This window comes from Dermacentor albipictus, chromosome 1 (genome assembly GCF_038994185.2).
Source record: "Dermacentor albipictus isolate Rhodes 1998 colony chromosome 1, USDA_Dalb.pri_finalv2, whole genome shotgun sequence".
Lineage (NCBI taxonomy): Eukaryota > Metazoa > Arthropoda > Arachnida > Ixodida > Ixodidae > Dermacentor > Dermacentor albipictus.
In genome coordinates, this window is record NC_091821.1 from 33,856,367 (window position 1) to 33,872,272 (window position 15,906).

The 15,906-nt window shown below is 46.3% G+C and overlaps 2 protein-coding genes across 2 annotated transcripts; one reads left to right on the forward strand and one right to left on the reverse strand.

Annotated features, from left to right (window-relative positions):
• Positions 1–4,392: 4,392 nt before the first annotated feature.
• On the forward strand, positions 4,393–6,761 carry LOC139054748 (uncharacterized). Its single transcript, XM_070532319.1, has 2 exons — positions 4,393–5,069; positions 5,455–6,761. The coding sequence occupies exons 1-2, from the start codon at positions 4,393–4,395 to the stop codon at positions 6,065–6,067; spliced, it is 1,290 nt and encodes a 429-aa protein (XP_070388420.1). The 3' UTR covers positions 6,068–6,761.
• Positions 6,096–8,277, reverse strand: LOC139060790 (myb/SANT-like DNA-binding domain-containing protein 1). Its single transcript, XM_070539940.1, has 3 exons — positions 7,664–8,277; positions 6,776–6,938; positions 6,096–6,416 (listed from the first exon to the last, which is right to left on the reverse strand). Exons 1-3 carry the CDS (start codon positions 7,906–7,908, stop codon positions 6,111–6,113), a joined length of 714 nt encoding a protein of 237 aa, XP_070396041.1. The 5' UTR covers positions 7,909–8,277; the 3' UTR covers positions 6,096–6,110.
• Between the last annotated feature and the right edge of the window lie 7,629 nt (positions 8,278–15,906).

Genomic DNA, 15,906 nt, shown 5'->3' on the forward strand with positions numbered 1-15,906 from the left:
ACCAGCCTTAAATTTAATAACTCTAACATACCCTTAAGACATTGCGCATGTCAACATTAAGCCGATCGCCCTGTTCCTTGGAGGTTTTCAAAATATTTATCATTTATCGGCAACATTAAGCCCGTCTGCAAAAACAATATAGTCGTCTATATCTTTCTTGTCTAAAAACTTTCTTTGTGAGTGCGTTCGCATAACTTTCGAAAGCTTTGTCCACTTTCCCTAGCAAAATATCACTAAGAATAGGCATCACTTTCTAATCAATGCGTAAACCCGAATTTTGAATAAGCGCCCAACTAATAAAAGTCGATTTCAGGTAGGCCCCTGATTTCGGGTTTTAGGCCACTCGCCCTATTCACTGCAGTTGGCACTGCTCCCTTCCTTACCCGCTGCTCCTCTTCCGGCGGATTTATAGAGTTTGTTTTTCATTTTGACTTCGCAATATCAGCGTTTCAGTGATATTGAAAATTTCAAGGAAGCCATGACCATGCAAATAAATGAAGTAGTGAGCGCTTGCACGGTTTCAACAAGAAGTGGTTTCGTAAATAGCTTTAGGGAATTAGCGATAGAGGTTGGACAGTGAGAAGGAGTACAAACTGAGTTTACCTCAAATAAGGTCACCGTTGCAATTGAAGTGAGACCTTTCGAATACTATGATGAAACTTCTTAAAGAAATCTAAGAACCAGCTGAAACCTGATCCACTGCAATCGACGGGCGCAGACGTAGACAATGATATCTCAGTTCCTACGTTTTATTATGGAATTCGGAAGGTGAGTTTGCCCAAAGATCAAATCACCTGCTTCTCGACTTTCCTGTCGCCGAAGGCATCATTAAAGGGCGAAGCATAAAACCACGTGGACGCGCCACTGGGGGGTGGCTGCTAGAGATAGAAGTGATAGCGATAAGGCGACCGTAGACGATTCGTGAACCTTGAAACGATGACCATTGCGTTTTGCAGAACGTCGATACGGGAGTGGAGATTGCTGATGCAGATCGCTTGTGTGCTCCTGCGTGCGCGTGCATGTATTTTGTCGATGTGCGCGTGGGCGGGCGTGTGCGCAATAAAAAATGCGCCATGAACCGAAGACTGTCTGCTAACAAATATTTATTGCACTCTTTTCCTTACAGAGAGGATAGTCATGTGTCTTGCTCGCTTTTAAGGCAAAAGCCTCAGGTGTCTATGTTCGCGGTGCCCTTGGCGAAACTGCGCCGTGTCGAAAAATGGCCGACGCCGCAGAGAGTAAGAACACGTCGAAAATTGCTCGGACAGACGTTACGTTTCTCAGTGAGGTTCCTGTGACAAAGCAAATTAGTGGCTTTGGAAAAGAAAATTTGGTACATTACGGTCTGGGTGGGAATGGGACCCGGGGCTCCTGGGTGCGAGACGACCACGCTTCCCCGACGCCACGGCGGCTCCACGGCTGTCGCTTACTAAAGGTGTGCCTAGTGCGTGCCTGATTGCGCACGTCGCGTTGCAGCCATCTCGCTGACCAGTGCGCGCGTCACTGGGCGGCGCACGTGATAGTACGGAGGAGGTGGCGCCACGTCATGAGTGTATAAAATGAGCGCGTTGATGACATTCCGAGGTCTACAAATGGTATTCTGCTTTACGCATTCCCACACGCAAGCAGTCTTAAGTGTCTGCCGAATTTTAAGTTTAGTAATTGTTGTCGCGCCAGGTGTTGTTGCGCAGAAAAGCGGGTGCGTGCGCTCTGCGTTTTGACGTCACAGATGGAGCGGCGGCGGCGGTTGTCGGCGGCGAACGATGGAGCAGCGTGCACGCTCTCGCAGCTCGCGAGGACGTCCGCGCAAGTACGCCACTGCGGAAGAAGCGCGTGCCCCTGAGTGAAGAGGTCGCCACACGTGTACCTCCTATTGCGGCTCGTTATGTTTTGCAAGACGTCAGGCCCCGATTGTACAACCTAATGCATTACGAATATGTCTTGCAATAAGTCTAACCCCAAATGTATAACATAATGTATTATCAAATGCGCAACAGGCTTTCACCTTCTTGTGTTACAAGAGTGCAACACCTGCCGGACTTTTTCAGTTTCGTTTTTTCTTCTTTTATTTCATGCGTATGGCCAAATGCAACGTCTTGTTGAGAGCCCAAAATGTCACCGCTGTCAAAACGTATGTTTGTGGGGTCGCCTGGCAGCGGTATCTGATTAACTCGAAGTAGCCTGGTGTTGACAAATGGTTGTGCCACGCTATGCGTGCACGAAATTCGAAAAAAAAGAAAGAAAAGCCAAACACATGCATGCTACAAGTTACTGCGCTTATGTTTCTTTAAATCAGCAGGCGTTCATGCTCCTATTCAACGAAAGCTTTTGCATACCCTACCCTCGGGCACTGACAAAATTATTCTCCAAACCGCGTCACCACATAAAGAAAAGCTATGTGTTTTCACACAACTGCTGAATGACTTGCATTGGTGGAGCTGGCAGACACTATGTAACTATACAAGGTGTTTTAGCAAACATTTTCCAAAAAAATTTTGAAGGTTACCTGCGGCAGATGTCACAATTTTAGTTCGCTAGCTGGTCTACTCGAAGAGGCGGACATAACTTGCAGAAAAACTTGAAATGCATAATCGAATAATTAACAGAAATGCACTAATTACGTTTTTTAATAATAACATTATGGCCCATATTACAATTTGCTAATTGTAGCCGTGGCAATCGCAAGGCGGATCCACTTGGACTGAATTTTCAGGATGACCCCGGTTTCGAGGTATTAATTTCCGAACATTGCGGAGAAGTGCATTGGCGTTCCAGTTACCTTCTTTAAAAAACGTCGTTTTTATGCATTCAAACACAAAAGTAACTGGAACAGCAAAGCATTTGTCCGCAAAGTTCGGGACTTAATATCTCGCAGCTGGTCTGATCTTCAGAATTCGTTCCAACTGGAGCCGCCTTGCGAACTCCTCGGCTAGAATTTGCAAATAGCAATATGGGCCATAATGTAATTAGTTATAAACTTAATTTGTGCATTTCTGTTAATTAGTCGATTATGTCTTTCAATTTTTTGGGCAAGTTATGTCCGCCTCTTCGAGTAGGCCAGCTAACGAACTAGAATTGTGATATCTGCCGCAGGCAACCTTCGAAAATTTTTGAAAGTGTTCGCTGAAACACTCTGTATAACCATGGACAGTTGAAACACACGTTAAGACTAGTGGCTTTAGTGCAGCGCATGTAGTAGCCCTTACTAGTTCGAATGCTTAGCCTAAGCCTTAGCCTTAGTCAACATACATAAACTTGCTTAACGTAATTTGGTAAATGTGCGTGCACGTATGCATACAACAGTAACGCTGCTTCCTGACTAGTGGGCTGGCAGATGCAGCACAATAGAAAAGCTTTGAAGAAAGATGTATACCCCTCAGGACAACTCGTGAATGTCGCCTATTTCTAACTCTTCTTGATGGCATATCCTGCCTTGATGCGTTTTCTTCGTGCTCGTTTCTTTGCGCCACGACACCGCAAGAATAAAATGTTGAACCATGCACATACTTTAGGCCAATGTTTTGCTGTAGCAAAGCTATTCAATATTGCTTTACGGGTGTATGCTCTCCCGTCCACTCCCACTCCCTCAATTTCAATGAGACTCACCCTGACGCCCATTACAACTCTCGCACATTTGAAATGAGTGCCCTCATTTGTGAATATGCCAACAAATGTGCTGTTCGCATCAGTTACATAACGATTGTTTACGTCACGACATAAACAAGTGATGATGGATATTACATCTTTTCTGCAAGCTGCTAAAGAAGTTGAAGACGTTTATGTTCCAAGCCCGGAGCGCGGCAATTAAATATACCGCAACTGGGCGCACTTGCGCATGATTAGGTAGAAAATGAGTAATTAGGTGACATCGCTCCCAAGAAGGTTATTTATCCAAAAATATGATAAGCTGTGGTTTCAAAATGATTGGTAAATGAAAAAAAAAACAGAAGCAAAGAGGAAGAGAGAGTGATGCAGATTTAGTTCACAAATGAAAAGTGGGCACCAGCCATGTCTTACATGCTTTCCACACAAGCACGCAAAAACTCTTTTACCTAAGCGGTCCTTTACCGAGTTGAAAGACCTCTAATTAAAAGGAGTTGCGCTGCAGACACACGGCGCGGGCGATCTCCTTTTATCGTTTCCTTCCGAACACGCTATGGAAAGCATGGCGCTAGATTCTGAAACAAAACCAGTTAGAATAAACCAACGTATTTCAATATAGAAATTAGAAACGTACTATAATATGCTTGTTTTAGTGAATTTAGATACAGTTTATTCGAAAAGGTTAAATTAAAGAAGATTTAATAAGGTAGCTTCAAGAGTCTTCGCAGAAGTAGCAAATTTTACATGTTCGTCTAGCAACCTTGGGCCACTGTTTACATCGGAGTCAACATGGAGGTCGAGAATATGGGGGACTGCACGGACACGAAGGAAAAAGTCGAAATAGCATGCATTTTGGCAAGGATTCTTGCTGCAGAGAGCGAAGCAGACGCCGCAAAGGCAGTCAAAGACCGTATTAAGCGGCAGTTGCTACTCAACGGGTGTACATTTTATGCCTTGGCGCTTCCCACGAGAGTCTGCAACCGATCGACGTGGGCTTTCATCCGCCACGAAAAGTGGTTCGAGGAGACTGTGCCTCACCTCGGTGGCCACAACTTCAAGCAGTCGTTTCGAGTGAACCCCTCAACGTTCCGGTTTCTCGTGGAAAGTCTGCGCCATGTGCTCGAAAAACAAGTTACCAACATGCGTGACCCGATCACTGCGGAAAAGCGTGTCGCCATTGGCCTCTACAAATTGTGCTCTTCTGCCGAAGATAGAACTGTGGCAAACCTCTTCGGCGTTGGGCGCTCATCCGTCAACGTCATTTACAGAGAGTTTTGCGCAGCTGTTGTCTCTGTGCTCGAAAGTGACTGGATCAGAATGATTACTGAAGAGGAAATGCCTAGGCACATCCAAGAGTTCGAAGCCGTGTGCGATTTCCCTCAAGCTGTCGGTGCCCTTGATGGCTGCCATTTCCCTATTTCGCCTCCAAAGAAGTACGCCACCGACTACTACAACTACAAGGGCTGGTAAGTGGCCACGATTTAACTTATTTCATGTAAGTGTTCTGTTTGGGCCCATTTTTATAGTAGTAAAAAAAAGTAACTGACTGACCCATATTTTATTGCTAAGTAAAATGTTATTCAATTTTACCAGCAGCTCTTAAGAAAACGCGTAATTTGGTTCGCAGTCTTGCAGTGTTTAGCAGCGACAATTTTAATGCGACGACGAAAAGAGTTCTCCGCAGGACTGCAACTCCTATACGATGTAGAGTACGCTAACAGCGACCGGTTGTGGCATTATGTGAAATAATGTAATCCGAGCTGCACTCACAGCTATTAATAAAAGCAAACTGTAAAATCGCATCACAGTAACTAAAGGCAGTGAACTCAGCAGTGCCATGCTGCACTAACCTTTATTCACTTTGCACTTTGTTTTTTCTTGCAGGCACAGTATTATCCTACTAGCATTGGTCGACCACAAGTATCGATTCAGATACTGCAATGTCGGTGCCCCAGGACGCTGCCACGACGCACATGTGTTTGGTGTTTCACGGCTGTCGAAGATTGTCAACAGTCCCCTTTTCAAAGCACCTGTTGCCGCAGTGGGTACCACAGCAGTCCCACCGATAATATTATGCGATCAAGCATTTCCACTAACCCCAAACCTCATGAAGCCATTTGGACACCGAACTGTCATCAGTGAAGCTGAAAGGAATTTCAACTGTCATTTATCTGGAGCAAGGAGGATAGTTGAAAACGCATTCGGAAGGCTAAAGGCCCGGTTCCGTTTCATTGCGAAAAGAATGGAGTGTTCTGTTGGCAATGCCCGTTTGGCTATACGAGCATGCTGCGTGCTCAATAACATTTGCGAGCACTTCAACGACAGTGTCCACCCACAGTGGTTAAGTGAGGTGCAGCAGTCCAATGCTACATTTCCACAGCCATCACGCAGAACAGAAGCTGAAATTGGAAATGCATCCGCCATCAGGACAGCACTTGTGGAATATTACAAGCGAAGGAACTGAACGCAAGAGTCCCAAGAATCAGCAACAATTGTGGAACACCATGTCAGTTTTTACTAAAAAACTTCAACATTGCATCTACAAGTTTCTCTTGCAACTTGAGCCCCTCTTTACGGAGATCCATTTCCATTTTGTGCGCATCAGCAAACTGCTCTCTCTGCCGTCGCTGCTCCTCAAGCATCCTTTCTTGAAAGTCGCCAGCCGGTTGCCTTCTCTTCCTGCGGGCACATTCGGAACTGCCACTTGCGAGGTTCCTGGATTCAACCTGTTGTACTGGCGACTCGGAAGGTGAACAATCTTCGGCGACGTCTTCACAAGAAGCAGAGCCGGAATCAAGCATGTCGAAGATCAGCTGCGTTTGAAGAAGGGATCCGAAATACATTGACCACATTAGTTGATGTGTGAAGCGGTAAACAATTAGTTCAGGGTTTTTACTTGCAAGAGAGCTGCCTCTCCTTGCGTGTATGTATTCACGTTTTTTTATTTTAGAGTCTGCATTTTTTTTATTCTCCAAACAGCGCACTGCCAAGCTTGCAAAATGAACAGCGCGTGAGCACAAGCAGAAATGAACCACAGTATTAACAAGAGCAGTCCGCTACACTGCAGGGTTGTGCAGATTATGGGCTTGGCAGCACAGCTGATGCTACATTATGTCTTGAAATTTAGTTGACTGTAATAAAGCATATATAGTCTCCACTATGCATTTCTTACTTCTTCGACGGAGGCAGTGCTGCTTGTTGTGCTCTCGCTGCACCCAGCCTCTTCCATTAAAGATGTATCGTGAACAGGCAGGGATCCTAGAAACCTATGGACTTCGGAGAAGAATGGCCAGCTCGGCGGTGATGACCCTGTTGTCATGTGTTTCAGGCAGCTCCTGGATAAGAAAACGAAAGAACTAAAATTTTATATACTCAAAATGTAAAGATATACACAGAGCAAAACGTTTGCCGATAGATACAAACGCGACTTGATGGTACAGAAAGCCTGAGAAGCGAAGGTAACCCTTTTTACTCGAAAAAATTTAAAGTTTCTCATGTTTTCTTGTCTGAGAACAACGCTTGCGCATGGTCCGAGAAAAATGCAAACCGTAGTCACATCTGCAGAAATGAAAACATGCAGACGACTTCCTGCTTCGTATTATATGTTGCCGTGAGAAGGCGTACAATATAATGTGAAATGCGCCTGTCCATAAGTTAAGGTTCCCGTTATCTTGTGACGAACGAAATCATGCTATTGACGACCTGCGCGGGTTGTCATTCTTCGCCGCATGTGAAGGCGAATTTGCGTTTACTCAGACCGACTCGCACTGTAAAGGAATTGCAGAAACAGCCTTTAGCGCGTCGTCGACTTTCGTGTGTGCAGGGCGCAGTTCAGCCCTGCAAAATTCGACGCTAGCTGAAATGAAGGGTCTCTGCCTTAAAACCTTCGTTACTACGGCTCCGTCCGCTAGATTAGGGTTCCGTCGCTGCCTACTACGGAAACAACGTTCGATGCTGAGGTCGCGACACCACAAACGAGAGCTTGCAGCTTGCGACCACAGCCTGAAGCCGCTTCAAGGTAAATTTAGCGCTCACAGCTTACTGCTGTGCTTTGTCTTACCTGTAGGTCTGTCCCAGGTTCTCTATCTTGCTGTGCACTTGCGCCTTTGTGCGAGGTACACCCATGCTCGTCAATGCTTGTGCAATGCCATCGTAAACGCCTCCGTTGTGCTTCTGCGCACGCAGCGAGGGCAGGTTGTCTTCCCATAACTTGATTAACGCCCAGGTGTCTCTCTCCGACCACTGTACCCGCGGTTTTCTTTGGCGTGCCGGAGGCTGTTCGTCGGTACCGCTCGCCGTAGCCATGGTCGCAGAAAATGGCGCGAATTTGCATCGTCTGTTAGCGTCACGTGATATTTTCGAACTGCTTACGAGAGTGCCGTGCAAAAAGTGCAAAACTGCGCCTACTTAAGGTTCAACGAAAGACAAAACCCTTTTTTGTGATGTGTACACTTGAAATAAAAATGCACTTTTGCTTCGTTTCTTTATTGCATGATAATTACTGGTGCCCACTGCGTTGGAGGCTACGCCTTTCCAGCCGTAAAAGAGATCGGTGATCTCCGGTTTCGGAAAAGACCGCTTCTGAAAAAGAGATTAAACTTTGGCGTGTGTCTGCGGATGCAACTCCTTTGTGTGAGATGTCTTTTTCTTCAAATGCCTTTAAAGTGCTCGTGTGACAGGGGTATTAGACTAGCTTCTAGCCTTGTTCTCTATAGTGCGCACGTCATACGACAATCCTTGTATCATTTGTAGAAGGCGCAATGAGCACGGAAAGCTTGATATGCGACATTTACATATCCTCTGAATTTTAGGGAAAAGTTTCGCTTCGTTCACCCAGTCACTGTTGACGACAGTCGCCGAAACAGCTGCTTGTCACCCGCACCACCGTCAAGCGCTGTCACCGTGAACAGAGGCAACGGAGGCAGGCTGAGACAAGCAACGATCAAAGTGTCATCACGTGACCAAAAATAGCGGCGCCCACGGAAGCGCACCGAAAAGCGTCTACAGGCTATAATATTGCGTTGTCACCTGTCTTCTTTTCGTCCTAGTCTCATTTGCGCTGTTTTCTTCAAGTATAATATTGTGGCCGCAAGGTGACCGTTTACCTGGCGCTTGCGGCCAAACCACATCCTCCAATCTAAACCAACCCTATACTTTCGCATGCATTAATTAAAAAAAAAGGTGTCGGCGTATATTCGTGTAGATACGGTATACAAGCAATACTAAAGAACAAGCTCGCTCGGCGGGAAAGGTTCTTTACAGTACGTTCCAGAAAGGTCTCGTTTTGCGTGTGCTCTGCGCAGCCAGCTGTCGCCTAGCAACGGAGAAGCGTACCTTCTGTATATTTATATTTGTCCTTTGGTTTTAGCCGTAAATGCTCATTTTTCCTATGCTTCACCAAAAGGTCAGGTACGGATGGTTTCGGCCAATGGGGGTGTAGTGACCCAGCGCGCAGTGCGGAGGAAGAGGTGGAGGTGGAGGGGGTATATTAAGGTGCCACTTTAGCGGCCGCACATCAATGAATAATCTCACGCTCTTACTGCCAACGTTTTATTGCATCATATTCGTGTGCAGGAGATAAGGAAGTTCATGTTCATGGCTAAGCGGGCACTTCTGGAAGGTAGTATAAAGAACATATTCCTCGGCTCCCTTCCCTCTTAGCGCTTTGTCTGCATAGTGAGGCAAGATCGGCCTCCTCTTCCTCTGATGATCAACTCCATGATCAAGGCACTCATGCAGGACCTTACAAAGGCTTACAGAGCCCACTCTGATAATATTCACGGACGTCTACATACGATTGACCCAGACGGTAAATTCTGTTTGCCCCCGAAGCTTACACGGAGCAAAACATCATTGCTACACAGGATTCGGCTCGGCGTTGCTTTCACCCGTCGCTACGCACACCTCATCGGCCAATCGAACAACCCTGATTGTGTACACTGCCAGATGCCCGAAACACTGCAACACGTACTGTGCGACTGCCCAGCATATATGCTGGAGCGAAGGACGTTAGACAGTTTCCTAGCCAGCGTTGGCAGACAACTACTGTCGGAGGAAGCTATTCTCGGCCCATGGCCTGACACTGCAATTTCAATGCGTGCCACAAAAGTATTGTTGAAGTTCCTGCAGGACACCAAGCTCGACGAGCGGCTCTAGCGAGGCAACTGTCTCATGTACATAAGCACTCACCACTTCTCTTATCATCGTCATCCATCCCAATACTTTCACTCCCCTTCCCTCTTCCCCAGTGCAGAGTAGCAGACTAGAGCGCACTAGCTCAGGTCGACCTCTCTGTCTTTCCTATCAATAAATGCTATTCATTCAATGTCTGCATAAACTGCTGAAGTTGCGTTTCCAGCATGAGTGCTATCGTTGCTAATATGTGCCCAAGGCACTCGCCTTTTTACTTTCTACGCTGCCCCAGCGTGTTTTCTTGCGTCCGTACTCGCGCCGCAAGGAGTGGGAAACACAGCGTCAGATATGCTGGACAATTCGCTCGCAGGCAGGAAGTGTATCTTAACGCAATGACATGCATCCACTAAAAGATGAAATAAAGGAAGAAAATCAGACCAACAACAAAAGAAAGTTGAAGAGCAGAACTTTATAATTACCACTTGCGCAATAATGGCACTTAAACGTAGGTAGTTAGCGAATAGGCGCTTTGGATGCCGTGCTCAAAATAGCCGCGCGCGCAAATAAACTTTGCCCTAACGCTATAAATGCGCACCTTCTCACTTTGCACTGCTTCGCATACAGGCACTAGTGACTGCTGTTATCGGAGTAACGTGTTCCTCCGTCGCCTTCCGATGCCCTCCACTAAGCGACAGTTTATTATCGCGCCAAAATAGAGCGCACGGCACTTCGAGCTATACAGTGCGCATCCGCTGTCCCTGTTTGCACCCGCAACACGACGAGTGGTTTGTGCTGCTGCCCTAGAACTCTCTCTCTCCTTTCGTATAATGGGCCACATGTAGAGGTGCGCTGGTGTTTACCATCTCAAGCGGAAGACGGCCGGTAGCAAAGAGAAAGCTAGCCACATGAGAAGACGGAGCATCGTGAGAGGATGCAAATCAGCGCGTATTCGCAGCTCCTACTTTCCTTGGAATCGAGAGCACACAAATGCGCGCGCGAGCAGGCGGCTGGTATAACCGGAAACCGGAAACAGGAGCACTCGCAATGTGGAGCGAACAGAGATGAGCACCGGTGGGGATTACGCGAACGAAATCGGCAGCTCCGGAAGTAAAGACGCCAAGATATACGGAAGCGGGCACTTCATCTACCCCGGTGGTGCACAGCACGTGTACGCAGATGCACGACCGTACTCAAAGCGAGGGGTCTCGTTCCGTCCGGTTTGTCGATAAGTCAGAGCACCAAGGAATCCTCAAAGACGTGTGCTGCGCCGTCGGGTAACACAGGTATAGATATTGGTTACTGCGTCTGTCGCGCGAAGAGCGCCTATAGCTGTCAGCGAAGCTGGGATCATGGGGTTTGTAACATTCGGTGCTTCTGTTTACGCTCATGTATGAGGTAGAACGTAAAAAAATGGCGAATCTCGCCTATATATTCGTACACTAATTTTGAATGGCCATTGCACCCGGTACGTCAGCTTTCCGATTACTATAAATTCAGTTTTGACCTCTTGAGGCGGTTTCAATAGCTCGAGCGAAAAGTGTCGATAATATTGTGTGAGTAATAACTGTGGGGTAATGCTGCGGAGCCCACCGACACTACAACTACTCATTTTGTTCGTTTTCGATACTAAAGATTTATTTTTTCTTTGTCATAAATGTCGCGAGAAGTGAGGGGTTTAAAAAGTATAGCTAGGGAGTTGGTGACATATACAAAGAACTGGGTTACCCATCGTGCCACTCAAGTGTCGGACATACACAAAAATTCTAATAACCTTGTGTCGATATCGGCAAATTGCGCTATACCCCGCTCAGTGGCCATGGAATTCTGCTTCCGTGCAGTGGTCGCACGTTCGACTTCCGGCCATGGCGTTTGCATTCCGGTAGGAGCGGAATACGCAACCTCGCGTATACCCAGCTCTGGGCGCACTTTACGGTACTCCAACTAGCCAAAGTTAATCTGGAACATTACAATATCGCATATTTCCTAACTCACTCTACAGCTTCGGGACGTTAAACCTCATCATTCATTTTGTCGCTATAGCTGTTTAGTGCTCACTCCTTTAGAATTTTTGACGTCCGCCGCTAACCATCGATTTCCTTGTTTGCACTCACTTTCAGCCGGGGCCTGTTTGCATGAACAATTGCTTACGACCAGGCTTACGGCCAGGCTTACGGCCGGGTTAGTGAGTTCGTCTCTTGGTTGACGTAATCAATCTGCATTCGCGGCACAAGAAAGTCAGTTAACGTCGGTTGGTTCCGCAGCTCACTTTAAGTCTGCATCCGCTTACGTGGCTCATGTGACCACTCTAAATAGCAACTCTATTATGACCACTTATTTTGGTTCGTGCGTCGCTATTATGTAACGTTTTCAAAGCCTATCTTGAGATGCATACATGAATGTGAGAGAGGTGACGTTTGCACGCTAATATCCAAGGCCGATCTATTGAACAAGCCGGAGAAAGTCTTCCTTTCACGACGGTGCTTTCTTTCGTGCGGGTCCATTTGGCCGGTTTCCTCGCCCGCGCGAGCGTGGTGGCTCTCGGGCCACTCCCCTGCGTCTATTCGAGAGAAGACTAACAGTGCAAAGCACGCCTCGGTGAAGAACATTGCATAAGCCAGCTTCAACAGGAGAGAGAGAAATAAGGAACGTGCCAAACAGGACAAAAAAAAAAAGAAGGCGAACGACATCGTTAGACCGCTGAGGAAAAGGAAGAACGAAATCACTAGCCAAGACAGGCTTGCATCCACAACGATGCGCTGGCTAGCGTGAGCGTGTGCGTTTGTGTGTACGCGGAAGAAATGAAGCGTGGGACGGCGTAACCTAACGGAGGGGGAGGCAGCACGCGCGAACGACCGGCGGCCGCATCCCTCGCGCGGCAGTTCCGCGAGGCGCTGCTCGTTTATCCTCTTGGTCAGCGTCCCAATGGATTCCGACTGATGCGCTGAGGCGTGCGCGTCCGGGCGCTCGAGCCCCTGTTGTGAGCCGTGCAAGGCAGCAGGGTTGCTGACAAGTGACGTCAATCGTTAACGAGACGAACTTGGATTTTGCTTCCGGTAGAAATAAGCGATGGTAAGAAAAAAAAACATAAGCAGAAAAAAAAGGAACGCCAAAGGAGACGAAAAAAACGATAGGAACACAGAGACAGAGTCGAAGGTGGGGTACTGGACTTACAATGGACTTCATATTTGGAAACAACGAAATCAATTTGACTATGTTTTTGCGCATGCGCCGTTTGCTCTGCCTGGGATAAAGTTTCAGGAACAGTGTATACGTATACACTTCTCGGCCGTAAAGTTAGCTCGCATAGATAGGGTCGTCCAGCCGTCGCTGTCATCCAAGCCGGAAACTACATAAATTAAGGAAGCACGCAAGTAAGAAAAATTATAAATGAATGAAAGAAAGAAAGAAACAAAGAAAGGAATAAGAGAACGAAAGCATTAATCCTGAACAATTCGCAATGCAATCACAGCCCTTGTGAAATCTTAATGGCCTTTGTGATCACTAATGTACCTTGTGAAACCTTAATGACCCAAACTTAATTGTCTTCTCGTTTACTGTTTATGGGCTGACGTTGGCCATTGCGAAGGGCCAGGTTGCTCAACAGGTTTGTGACATGCGTTCAATTCATTGCATAACCCACACGAGTTGGCTTGGATGACATCTATATTGGCACTTTCACGTCTGTTTCTTACCTGCCGTCTAAATGAAGCGCGTAGAGCCTGTTTTATTCGGACAGATTCAGTTCTGACGGAATATAGCTATATCAATTTAGGCCGCAGGTCTTTAGTCTACTACTTTCTTCTTCTTATACTGTCTTCTTGAGATAACACTGAGCAAGTGTTCAAAAGCACAAGCAGCTAAGTGCTGGGAATTACACGTTATGGGACTTTTTGCATTTTGTTTCTCGATTTCGATAGCGCTATAGTAGTCACCAACGTCACAGCAGGCAGCAACCTGAAAACAATCTTTTTCTCAGTTTTCGGGTTCCCCAATCGTTATTTTAGGGGGCCGAGGAGATAACGACCACACCAGGAAGGTAAAAAAAGGAAAAAAAAGAGAAAGAGTGGCAGTTTCCGCAGCCTGCTTCGAGGACAGGGGAAGCTAGCGCTAGCGTATCTTCTATCTTCTGTGACGAAGGAGGCCACGTCAGCTGAACCTTCAGCAGCGGTCCTTCAGCTGTGTTCGGCGTGAACGCGGTCAAAGAAATAATAATAATACCACGTGTATATCCATGCAAACGAGACTGTGAGGCACATTTGCCCGAGAAAGCAAGCCATATGGTGTACCTATCTGCACACCAAGCATAAAGATGCACCGGACGTAATATTTGCGCTCAGTCCACCATGTTAACAATTTACTTCGAATACAACACCTAATCCTCTTTTCATATTACACTTAAGGCTTTTAATATATGGCCAATTTGACGCATATAGAGAATGGATCTCTCCTTTTTTCACGTTCTTCGAAATTTCAACGCACCACCTCCTTTTGTGTGTACTGTAGACGAATTGCACCATTTTCAGTTTACGGTGAACTTGCCCATGAATGCTGACTCCCGAGTCACGAAAATGTTTTGAATGCTTTGTTTGAGTGCCGATGGTATTTATCTGGCAAAGGGACAAGAATTAGGCAAGCGCACACGAATTCAATTGCGTCGTAAGAAATTTTCAGACAGCGATGATGAGTCAGTGAAAGGAAAATAATATTACGTTAAGAGGCTTGCACTTCAAGTAGGTATAGGCGAAACATACTTGCCCAGAAACCTGCACCTGTATTCGCAAGGCCTGCATTCGCAATGTACGAAAAGACAGCTAGATGACTTTCCAGACACTTTTATTTTCCTTATCCTTAATATTCCTGTATTTCAATTAAAAGTAGCAGTTAAATTTTTGAGTTTTACGTACCAAAACCACGATATGATCATGAAGCACGGCTCAATGGGGGACTCCGGAATAATTTTGACAACCTATAGGGTTCTTTAACCTGCAACTAATGCACGGTAAACAAAGGTTTCTTGTAATTTGACGCCATCGAAATGCAGCCATCGCGGTAGAGACCTGATCCCGTGCCCTTGGGCTTAACGGCACCACGCTTAATGTAACAGTTAACTTCATCTATATTTTTCCCCACCTTGATTTTACGTTGGCTTGATATGGTTTCATATGGTTGCAACTTGTCAAAAATCGAGCCCGTCTGTTTATCTTATCCTTTTCACTTACGTGAGTGCTAACGGTGATTGGCCTTGGCCAAAACGATCGTATCGTTAGTACCGCTATCGCTATCATTAGTGGCGGGCGATGGAACGTCGGCTAATAAGGAAAGGCTTTTCCTTGAGAGGCGCTTTGTGAAAACCGTCCGCGTTCCCGTACATTAGAAGTTATGAAAGCTTTGTTTGTAGAAAGCTGAGTTTGATATTGTTCGTGGCTTGCAATAGCGTCTTTGATATAGCGGACATGCCGCGATACTTTCCTTTTTCCTTTTTCGTAAATATTCAACCACGTAAGGTTAATAGAAAGGCAGAAGATGTGGCGCGGCATATATAGGAGCATCTTTCGAATGCGTACAACTCGAAATAATCCGAACGTCAAACTGACATTGCTTTCGTACGGATGTGAACTAAGATTACTTGACCCGTTACAGTAAATTTTCGGTACACAAGTTTACCGTGGCTTCTTATTTGGGCGCGCACATGCGTGGATTCACCAATCACAAATGAGGATTAATTTCTTGATTAGCTAGGACAGAAACTAGAAATATTCAGTGTTTAGCACTTCTTGGAGCAAACCGCAAGCTTTATTGAGGCATGATCCTGTCCACAGGATTTCACTAGCTGAAGAAAGCAGTGAGCTACATGCACAGTGCGGTACACTGTTAAAGGGAACACTCAAACATGCTCCTCTTACTTTGTTGGCGCCCTAGTTGCAAGCGGCTGCGGAGGCAATGTCAGCGCACTGCACAGGTGTGTCGAAAGGAGTTGGAGCTACCAACTACAAGTTATATGGTGCATATCTAGGCGCTTGTAGTCTTGCGAGAGAGGAAAATGTGGACACACTCTGCACTCAAGTATTCTATTTAACAGTGGACACTTCGTTACAAAGAGTATGATGCTTAGGACGACGCCTTTCCTAACCCCTTACACGCGGGCATTCTTACACAAAACGGGAGCATGGA